General features: G+C 35.1%; 1 protein-coding gene across 13 annotated transcripts in view; it reads left to right on the forward strand.

Annotated features, from left to right (window-relative positions):
• LOC149802959 (heparan-alpha-glucosaminide N-acetyltransferase-like) overlaps positions 1–12082 on the forward strand; it is a 91941-nt gene that overhangs the window by 63803 nt on the left and 16056 nt on the right. For all 13 annotated transcript variants that reach the window (XM_089952474.1, XM_089952471.1, XM_089952477.1 and 10 more), the window contains 3 exons: positions 5837–5963; positions 8266–8427; positions 9551–9621. In XM_089952474.1, the coding sequence (XP_089808600.1) occupies positions 5837–5963; positions 8266–8427; positions 9551–9621 (360 nt within the window). The remainder of the gene's footprint in view (positions 1–5836; positions 5964–8265; positions 8428–9550; positions 9622–12082) is intronic.

Consider the following 12082-nt stretch of genomic DNA (forward strand, 5'->3'; position numbering starts at 1 on the left):
ATTTGAAAAACTTATAAAACAAAAAGCACAAATGAAATTAAAGATGCACAGAACTTAGTTCATTAGTTGATTTATAATTTCAAACCTGATTACACCCAGGTGGAACCCTAATACCTTAACATCTGCGCATTTCATTTTTCCCAATGGAAGTTTTCATTGTAAAAGATTACCTGTTCACCACTTATTTCCAGTTCCTGGACAAGTCTTTTTTCAGCAAAGGGGTGTTCCCATGACTATACATGTATGTAAGTAGAATGAAAATACCATGTTGTCTGCTTCCGATATTTACAATGTTGAATCAAGCAAAGGAAAAGAATGACAATTACCAATTTGCCTTTCACGTGGATTTAACAAGTGGTGAAATTTGTATGTACATATGTGCAAAGGATATATGCTAAGCTCTCAACATTATGGTAATTCATGAAATTATCAGGCAGTTAATTAATAGGACGAACTATGTCACAATGTTGTCTGTGGAAATCATCTTGCCCATGGTATATGCAACATGGCGCCATGTTGTTATTTAAAGTCCATTATGCATGAAAGGTGCAGAGGATGCCAGTGTTAGGGCCACTCTAGCCACATTCAGGTTAGAAATTATAAATCAATGAATGCATTGACTAAGTTCTGTGCACTTTTTATCACATTAAAGATTTCCATTATTTAAATCGGTGGGGGGGTGCAAACAAATGGGGAGGTATAGTCAGTCTAAATGTGATCTTATTTGCTGTTAATCAAAAGGTAAAATGTCAAGGTTACTGCTTAAATAAAGAAAAATGGTTTTTAACTCTACTGGTGATACCACTATAAGAGCTTATGGTATGGCCGGTTGTCTGTATTTCATCTTCTGTCATCCAATGTCAGTCCATAAGGCACAAGTTTGTTATAGTTATTCCTCCTAAACTACTTAAAGGATTGCTATGAAATTTGACACACACATTCATACCAAAGTCTGATTGGTCATAAATGAAAATGGTGCTGCTCAGGCATCGAGTATTGTAGCTACAGTGTCATAGCCTCAGCTTGATTTGTTGTGGTTGAGGCTATGAACTGATCCCATATCATGTAATGGAGCAAAAACAATCATCACCTGTCAGAAAAACAAATAGTGTCGAAATCTACTACAAAAGTATAATCATGTTGTGAAAGAAGTTTGGCTTATTTTGAATTTATTAAGTCATTACATGATAAAATAAATTGGCATGGTTACACTAACCTTACTGTGTCTGCCATGACAGATAACATGATACTCTCGCTGTGACCCCTTTTCTATATAAGGCTTGCCAAACCATATTTGGATATTCTACGCTATGTTATTATCAATCAGGTGGTGAATAATAGGTTCTTGGTGGAATTTCAAAGTTTCCAATCAACCATATTTACTTTTAATGTGCAGAATTTCTGACTCAAACCGTGCCATATTTTTACTACAATTTGTTTACATTTCCAAATAAGGCCACAATGTCCTTATATGGCACACAAACAAAAGAGACTGAGAATGGAAGTAATCATTATTTGAACTAATATGGCAGATGATCTAAATGAAAATATCTTATAAGAAAGGAAAATGAGATTTTCCGACTATTTCTACAATGATTTGCGATACTTCCAGTATTAAATAAGAGGACTACTCGATTTATTTTATTATATGTAAGGAATATGTTAGGCTAAAAGAACACCAGGTGTGAATCACACCCAGCTTTCTCCATTGACACGTATATGCTCTTGTTAGTACCCTGTCCACAAGGTAGTAGGAGGTGTACTAATATTAGTACTACCAGTATTGCTGCCACAACTGCCATGGTAGCCAACAATCTTTTTATTGTTGTTCCTCCTGAATGGAAAGACATATCAACATGGGGTGTTGGCCAAAGACTTCTTATAATGTCTGTATGGTACTAGATATAAAAAAATAGTGACACCTGGACACCCAGTTAAACCACAACAATACAGTCATCTTGAAAATACTTTTTTCCTTACCCCACCTGAATGGATGATCATATCAGCATGGGTTTTCACCGGAAAACTTCTTATGATGTCAAGCTGGTCCTATATGAAAATGATACTGATCTGACATCCACTATGGCTACCACAGCAGCCATCTTGAAAACTTGTTGTTGCTACTCCTCCTGAATGGATAAACATCAGCATGCGGTTTTCACCAGAAGATTTATCATGTGTAGTTGGTCTTGAATAAAGTTTATGCTGATATCCTTTATGGTCACCGCAGTGGCTCACTTGAAAATCTTTTTGCTTCTCCTCCTGAATAAAAAGTCAAATCAACATGGCATTTTCACAAGTAGACTTCTTTTGATGGCTACGTGGTCCTAAATAAAGATGGTGCCACCCACACATACAAAATCTGATTTGAAAAATATTGTCATTACTCCACCATTGGGTTATCACTAAAAGACTTTTGGGGATGATTTAATGAAAAATGGTGCCAGTCTGACATCCAGTAGTGCATTCATCTTTAAATCCTTTTTTTCTACTCATGGTGAATGGAAAGTCCTTTCTTCATGAATTTTTGCTGGAAAAATTCTTATGGTGTCTAGTTGTCTTAAATAAAAATTGTGCCAGTCTGATGTCCAAAAAAAAAAAAATAGTGCCAGTCTGATATCCATTACCTGGTACAGTGGCAATCTTTAAAATCTTATTACTCCAAAATGAAAAGTCATATCGACGTGGGGTTTTCACCAAAAGCCTAATTGTGAAATTGTTTGGTGTTGAATAAAAATGGTGTTTGTCTGACATCATATATGGCCACCGTGGCAGCAATCTTGAACATATTGTCACTACTCCGTTTAAATAGAAAGTCATATTGGCATGGAATTTTCATAAGAAGACTTGTAGTGTCTGGTTATTTCTGAATGAAAATTATGCGGATCTGACATTCATAGTTGCAGTCTTGAAGATCTTGTTATCATTGCCTCTCCAGATTGATGTGACACAGTCGTATCAGCTTATCACCAACAGACTGTTTGTGATATCTAGTTGATCCTAAATTAAAATGATGCCCCACAGACAGCCAATATGGCTTCCACAATGAACATATTGATATTCATGTCACTAATTCTCCTGAATATATAGTCATGCTGACATAGGGTTATCAGTTATAGTCGTTTAAATGTGTCTTGTCATAAATGCAAATGGTGCCAATCTTACATCCATTGTGGCTGTAATAGCAGAAAATTTAAAACTGTTAGAGTTAAGAATTTCACCAATGGTTTCAGTACTCAGCAGTTCAAAAAAAGAAATGGTCTTATCTTGAATTCCTGGAAATACTTTTCAGACAGTAGAGCATCTCTTCTTATGAGGGACTCTTGTTATTGATATGGTAGACTTATAACCAATTGTAGATACCCAGTTAGAAGTTAATGATATCATGACATTTTTTTATTAATGCAGACACCTCTGTCTGCATGGGTTTGAGTCTCAGGCACGACTAACATGGGTATGTGAGAAAGCTTGCCAGTAGCTTCTCATGGGTCGGTGGTTCTTCGTGGGGTTTTCCAGTGTTCTTCCTCCAACAGCTATACTGGCTGCCATGTATAGCCTATCTTGTGCTGAAAAATGGCATTAAACCCTTCAACAACAACAACAAGATCGACTAATGCAGATATACCCCACCTACATTATCAATGGCAGATATAAAAAAATGTGTCCTCCCCAGGCCTCAGAGAAATGTGCTGCATTGTATTTAACTTGCATTAAAATCTGAGGATAAAAGAATAAGAATGGTTTCTGAGGCACTTAGCAAAATCATTATTTGTTTTGGAACCATGTATAATATGAATACTCATGCAACCATTTTTGACGATAAGACCAATTTATATAGATGATATGTAACAGCCGAAATTGGTCTAATACACTGCTATGAGTTTACGTTTTACATGCAGCATTACAACCGAAATTGGTCTGATACATTGCTATAAGTTTACATTTCACATACACCATTGCAGCCGAAATTGGTCTAATATGCTGCTGTGAGTTTACATTTTACATACAGCATTACAGCCAAAATTGATCTAACACTCTGCTATGAGTTTACATTTCACATAGAGCATTACAGCCCAAATTGGTCTAATCCACTGCTATGGGGTTACATTTCACATACAGCATTACAGCTGAAATTGGTCTGATGCACTGCTATGAGGTTACATTTCACATACAGCATTACAGCTGAAATTGGTCTGATACACTGCTATGAGTTTACATTTCACATACAGCATTGCAGCTGAAATTTGTCTAATACACTGCTACAAGTTTACATTTTACATACAGCATTGCAGCGGAAATTGGTCTAATACACTGCTATGAGTTTACATTTTACATACAGCATTACAGCTGAAATTGGATTGTAACACTGCTATGAGTTTACATTTTACATGCAGCATTACAGCTGAAACTGGTCTGATACACTGCTCTGAGTTTACATTTTATATACAGCATTACAGCTGAAATTGGTCTGATTTACAGCAGTTAGTAGAATACAAAAAAGTCATTCTGTGAAAAAGTTTATTTTAGGGTGGAGTCAGGAATTTACAAGAATTCAGAACACATGTTGTTTTAATCATTATGTTTCACTACATATGTTTCTTCCTCAGTAATAAATTTGGATTTTTGTCTGGATCATTTGTTGCTACAGGGAATTGTGATGTACAGCTAACATGGACTTTACTAGATTCACATTCTTCTTTGTTTATGAGTTTGTCTGGATTGACCCATGATACCCACACAGGTCAGTCTGGGTCAGCTGCCTCAATGTGTCCTTCGAAAAAGTACATAGCTTCCATTTCCATCAGCATGATATAGTTCACGATGCATTAAACGTGCCATGCCATCAAACCAACAAATACAAATCAAATTGGTATAAGGAGAATACAGGAAAACCATTACAGTTTCATGCTTTAATTTTTCACTATCTCAACTTAGCTTTATTCATTCTTTATCTCATCTTACATGAGATTTTGAATTCCTCTGGTCAGCCCATTTTACTCTTGAGGTTTTCCATCAGGCACTGCTTTGTTTTGCAGATGGTTGTTTAAAGGTTTTCTGAGTTTCTTTTGCTGATTGGAATATTTCATTTTATAAATATATCCTCTATATTGGTCTTGCCATATTAAGGGGAAGTGGAGCAGGGAAGTATAGTACACTGTATTACACTTTTATATAAATCTTTTATCTGTTAGTAACTCTGTCAACTCCAGTGTACTTTGCTTTCCATCAGTAACTTAATGTAGTGGATCCCCCTCATTTGAGGCCATCCCTTTGCACTGAAAAGCTGGTCTTATAAATTGGGTGGTCTCTCTTGAAAGAGTCAAAATTGGGAATGTTGGCTTAAGAGGGGCCTCTCAACGAGGGGATCATTATACATTTAAATTGATTAGGGTGCGCACCTCTAATTAGCATCGTCTTAGTTTAGAGACTTATTGTGTAAATTTTCGTTGGGAGTTTGGCATGTTAAGATTTAGGAATTTGAAGGGAGTTTAGTCCCTCTCCACCTGTGGCATAGAATCCATTCTGTGTTACCAAATATAGTTTGTATCACTAACAACAAAAACAAATTTTGTAGTTTTAATAAAATTAGTAACAAAGTAAAGATCCACTGGCTATTCATCACAGTTATATTTGTCAATAGAGGCTAATTATTAAATAGCAGTTATTTCCCTTGAATATTATTTCACTAATGGTCATATTTGAAACAGTATATTTTATGCTTTAGCATGTTTAGATATTCCTTATCTGAAATCATTATCAGCAACTCAAAATGGGTCACTTGGTCCTTAAATATGTCATTATTAAATTTCCTACATTTGTTCGTTATTTATTACAGAGGTTACCTTGGTCCAGGAGGATTGGCAGATCATGGGACCATGGCAAACTGTACAGGTGGAGCTGCAGCCTACATTGACAGGCAGATTTTTGGAGATGATCACATCTATCAGACCCCAACATGCAAGGTGAGCCTCTTGCCCATAGTCAGATCTATGTTAGTTGATTCCTTTGTGTGAATGAAATATGTTTATAAAGTGAATTTTCAGGAATCCCAGATAATTGTCAATTCTCCTTAATAAAGTCACCTGGAGGTAGGTAGAGATAATGGCATTTACATAAAAAATTCTCCCATGATAAGTCCAGTCAACCAGCCTAAGAAATGTCTCTGCAAAGTAGGGGTTGTGCTACCTTTTATTAGACTATAATGTTTGTAGTGAATTTTGACAAAATTTTGTACATGTTGGTAGTGGATGAGTGGGCTTGTTCATCTGGCATGGGCATATTCTTGGATAATCTATTTGTTTTGTCTGGTTTTAATGGCACTTTAACATGTTATTGCCTGTATCATCTGGAGGAAATGGGAGCTAAATGTCTTTCCCAAGAGCACACCAAAGCAGCCAACCTGGGCTGGCTTTGGCAATATTGAACCCACAACCCTTGGAATAGGTGTTTCATGCTCTGCCAGCTGAGCTACTGCAGCCCCATCCCATCATCAGATAAATGCAGTTTTAGATCTAGACATATATAAATTTCCAGTTAAAACACCTATGTACAAATGACAAATTCATTTTGTCACGTGCCTGAAACTTATGGACAAGCTTTACTGTAACCACTAACAATGCCTTATTTTTGTCTCCTTATCCACCATACTTGATCTTGAGGATGGCTAATTTTATGACAGTGATTAAGGATTAGAAATATATGTTGGCAACAGTACACTTCTAGAGGCCCCATTATTTAGAGTAAGGACACCACACTTTGAACTATTGTTAAGTTATGGCACTAGTCAGCTATCATCATAATTATCATCACACTTCTGCAAAGAGCAAGAATATTGTCATTGCCCCTATGTGTCATTCTGACCATCTTGCTTTCTGACTGCCAGTCATGTGTCACTCTGACCATCTGGCTTTCTGACTGCCAGTTGTGTGTCAGTCTGACCATCTGTCTTTCTGGCTGCCAATTGTGTGTCAGTTGGACCATCAGTCTTTATGACTGCCAGTCATTTGTCACTCTGACCACTCCATCTTTCTGACTGTCACATGTCAGTCTGACCATCTGTCTTTCTAACTGCCAATCTATCAACCTGTTCTTCACTGACAAAGCTTGTCATCGCTGTTCTCTCATACTACTTGGAGGAGACTAATGAACATCATAAGCTAGACATGTGCTTAGTGAAGATATGCAAGAAAGTTTTTTTTTTTAATTCTTCTTGCCCATTTTTGCTACAGTTTCTTGAAAAATTCTCAGAAAGATAATTATTTTAGAAATTCAGCTCATCATTGCTTCCACACTAGTTAGAAGATTGTATTTAAACTTTTGTAGGCTATATACTTAGTTGGACAGATGTGTAATAAGGTTTTACATTGTTCCACAAGCCCATTTTGAGGGAATTATTTTGGGAAAAATTGTACAAAAAGGGGTATTTGGGGAATTCAGTTGTCTATTTTGACATTGTTTAGAAGATGGTAATGAAAATTTTAAAGGCTAGATATGTGGTTGGTCAAGAAATGCAATACATTTGTACTTAATCTTCTTGCTCATTTTTGAGGAAGTTTCTTTAAAAATTCTCAAAATTGGGTTGGTTTTAGGATTTAGTTTTTCATCACTTCTCAAGCACTTATTGGATGATTTTATTGAAAATTTATAAGGTAAATATGTAGTTTGTGCTTATGAACAATAAGGTTTTATATTTGTTTCTGAGAAATTATTTTGGGGACATTAAATTGTCCTTAACACGTGGTATTTGGGGAATTCAGTTTGCCCTAGCTTCTTCTTCCACACCGATATTGCAGAAACTTTGTAGGCTAGATATTTGGTTGGTGTGGATTCTCATCAAAGTTTTAGAATTTTGAGAATTCAACTTGTTTATTTAGTATGTATGCACCACTGTACAGTATAATTGCTTGGTATTTATAGATGTTTTGTAAACATTCTGAACTTTTATTGGTTCAACAGTCTTGAGAGTGGGGCAGTGTATCTTTTTTTTTCCCTGTATATGAAAAACATATTTAGAAGAACATGTCAGAAGTGTGGGGATATGCATGACTTTGAGTGCTTGTAAATTTAATTTTTAATGCTTTTTGATTGCCATTCAGATGGTGGATCTTTATGAGATCATGAGAGTTTTACAATGAATCTTTCTTCTTATTGATCATCTTCTTTTATCTTTTTATTATGTTTATTTCAGTTGATCATTGTTGACTTTGGCCTCAGTGGATGGGTGGTAAAACTATACATGTAATATTGCCAACATAACTCTTGCAGGAAATCTACCAGACAACTGTCCCACATGATCCAGAAGGACTTTTGGGGATTTTGACATCCTGTTTTATGTGCTTTTTGGGTCTTCAAGCCGGAAAAGTTCTTGTCACCTTCAGGGATAGGAAAGCTCGTGTTAAGCGCTTCATATTGTGGGGATTAGTTCTGGTATGTACATACATAGGGATGTTTAGGATCCACCAAGTAATAGAAATTTAAATCATAATGAAATTGATAGAGATCAAAGACTGATGTCAATAATTTATTATTGAATGTCAATGTTTAACTCATTCTATCAGTATTTAATAAACTTATTTTCATGTACACTTTCACATAAAGAAAATCTGTTCTGCTCATTATATCCAGAACACCTGGAAAGATAAAATGAAATTTTCATTTACAGATTCGTTTTCAGAATTAGGTAGGCCAAGCTCAAGTTTCAATATTTTTCATCAAGTATAACAGGCTTCAGGATCATTTTCACTTGTAGTTGCGAGACAATGTTGATATCAGGTTTTTTTCTTCAACTTAATTGTGTACAGTTGTAGATCCAGGCCTGTCTACCCCTTCCACTCTTTCCATTGTGTGCCAAGCAGGGAGAACTGCATGGGTCATTTCTATTTTTTTAAAAGACCTTAGTATGTCATATCTCTGCAGTAAATGATGCAGTGTGTGTATTTTATTTCTCCATCTTTAGAAAGGTAGGTTGCTGGCTACAAAAAATGAAAATGGGTAATGTTACCAAATTCATATTTCATTTATGCTTCATTTTGCATTAATTCTACATTTTGTTTTCAATTCACTTTGCATGCCATTTACATTTGCTCCATCTCTTCTTTTTTTTTAAGGTTTGAGAACTGTGATCAGATATTGAATGTATTGCTTTCATTCAGTCTTTACTTTCATTTTCATTGATGCATTTACCAAAATCATGATTTCCAGTTTCAGTTGCAGTGAAAGGAAAGAATTTTTGTTTTTAAATCTTGATTTATTAAAGGACTGCATTAATAAAAGAGAAAATGCATAAAATTGCTTAGATGGCATTAAATTGACAAATAAAAATAGTACTACAGTAATTGTAAATAGTGTTGATGGATATTTATCAGCAAATGTGCGTGTGTGTGGTGCACACAGATGTATGCTATTAGAATGCATTCATAACAATCAATAATTTTCTGCATAAAATGTACTGTTAGTTCAGTTGATTCTGTCAGTTCTAAAAATGGGTTAAATTCTGTATTGTTTCAGGTTGATGGATTGGAGTACATCAATGTATTATCTTTATTTTCAGTGTCTAATTGGTGGCATCCTCTGTAAATTTAGCAAAAATGATGGCTGGATACCAATCAACAAAAATCTGTGGTTAGTGGTTTTCTTCTTTTGCAAATTATTTCATTGTTTTACATTACTTTATGCAAAACTTGTATTTTCCTGCACAAATTGTTTTTCATTTGGAATTATCTACCATTTTGTTGTGAATTCAAGTTTAGATTAGTCTTTAGTATCTGTATGGTTTACTGTTTATTTTGTATCTTGTCTGTTGTTCATTTCATTGGAATAGTATGAATTTTGTTCATCGTCACAGTAGAATAATAAGCAACAAAATTCATACTGTTCCACTGTGACCATAACTAAAGTTCCATGATATGTGAATAGTATCAATTGTGTTCATGGTCAGAGTGGAATAGTATGAACATTGTTGTGGTCACAGTGGAATAGTATGAATTTTGTTGGTGCCACAGTGGAGTGGTGTGAATTTTATTGGTGTTCACAGTGGAATTGTGTGAATTTTGTTTGTGGTTACAGTGGAATAATATGAATTGTGTTGATAGTCAGTGTGTGATAGTGTGAATTTTGTTGGTGGTCACGATGGAATAGTATGAATTTTGTTGGTGATCACAGTGGAATAGTATGAATTTTGCTGGTAGTCACCATAGAATAGTATGAATTTTGTTGGTGGTCAGAGTGGAATAGTATAAATTTTGCTAGTCGCCACTTAATAGTATGAATTTTGTTGCTGGCCAGAGTTGAATAGTGTGAATTTTGTTGCTGGTCAGTTGAATAGTATGAATTTTGTTGGTCACAGTGGAATAGTATGAATTTTGTTGGTCACTGTGGAATAGTATGAATTTTGTTAGTCACAGTGGAATAGTATGAATTTTGTTGGTCATAGTGGAATAGTATGAATTTTGTTTTTGGTCACAGTGAAATAGTATGAATTTTGCTGGTAGTCACCATGGAATAATATGAATTTTGTTGGTGGTCACAGTTGAATGGTTTGATTTTGTTGGTCACAGTGGAATAGTATTAATTTTGTTGTTGGTCACAGTGGAATAGTATGAATTTTGCTGGTAGTCACCATGGAATAATATGAATTTTGTTAGTGGTCACAGTGGAATGGTATGAATTTTGTTTGTGGCCACAGTGGAAGAGTATGAATTTGTTTGGTGGTCAGAGTGGAATAGTATGAATTTTGTTGGTCACCACTTAATAGTATGAATTTTGTTGGTGGTCAGGGTGGAAGAATATTAATTTTGTTGGTGGTCACGGGAAGAGTATGAATTTTGTTGGTGGTCACCATGGAATAGTATGAATTTTGTTGCTAGTCACAGGGAAAGAGTATGAATTTTGTTGGTGGTCACCATGGAATAGTGTAAATTTTGTTGCTGGTCACAGTGGAATTGTATGAATTTTGTTTACTCTCAAATGTTGCATAGAACTTGAGGCTGAAAAATTCCTAAAATGATAAATTTAATGAGACTAGAGATTTTCATAAAATGACTAGATGCCAAAGAAAAATCAGAATTGTTTTCCGTCCATATTCTGTCAAATAGTATGTATGAACATTATTTTTAGTTCCGTTGTTCATAGACCAGAAGAGCTTATGGGATGGCCTGTTTCCATTGCCCATCTAACTGTTAGCACAAGTTTATTATCACTACTCTCAATAAACTACTTTCAGGATTGCTATTAAACTTTATTAATACATTCATCCCAGGGTTTAGTTGATCCTAAATAAAAATGGTGCCTCATGAATATCCTAAAAATCTTGACATCTTGTTGTCGCTATGTCTCCTGAATGGATAGTCATATCAACACAGGGTTTTCACTAACAGACTTCTTATAATCTCATTTTTTCCATCTTGCAGCCATCTTGAAGATATTTTTGTTGCAGCTATTTGTGAGTAGAAATTGTATTGACAAAGGAGTTTCTCTAAAAGACTTTTTATGATGTCTGCTTGGTACTAAATGAAAATTATACTGGTTTGATAAACACTGGTGGGCTTGGCAAGCATCTTTAAATCCTCGCTATTACTTCTCCACCATGGAAAGGGATATCAGCCTGTGATTTTCACCTGAAAACTTCTTATAGTGTCTGGTTGGTCCTGAATGAAAATGATGCTAATCTGACGTCCAATATGGCCACCATGGTGACCATCTTAAAAATATGATTGCTATTCCTCCTGAATTATTGGTCTTATACATGGGGATTTCACCAAAAGACATCATGATATCTAGTTGAATTAAAATGAAAATCATCCAGTATGGCTGTCACAATGGCCAGTTTGAAAATCTTGGTATCAATTTACATCTTTTGGCATTTTTTTTATAGTTTCTAGTGCCTCTTGATTATAATTCATTATCATTGAAATGCTTCATGGTCTGTCAGATATGTTTAAAAAAATGGCAGTCTTTTGTACAGTGAGCAGTTTAACATATATATTTTTGAAAGATACCCTTATTGTGTCAAGAGAAATTAGACAGAGTGAATAATGGTTCTTGTTTTACTGTAAATCATTATTCTTTGTAAGAACACTAACTT

The sequence above is a fragment of the Sinohyriopsis cumingii genome, chromosome 3 (genome assembly GCF_028554795.1).
Source record: "Sinohyriopsis cumingii isolate HCF-2022 chromosome 3, ASM2855479v2, whole genome shotgun sequence".
Lineage (NCBI taxonomy): Eukaryota > Metazoa > Mollusca > Bivalvia > Unionida > Unionidae > Sinohyriopsis > Sinohyriopsis cumingii.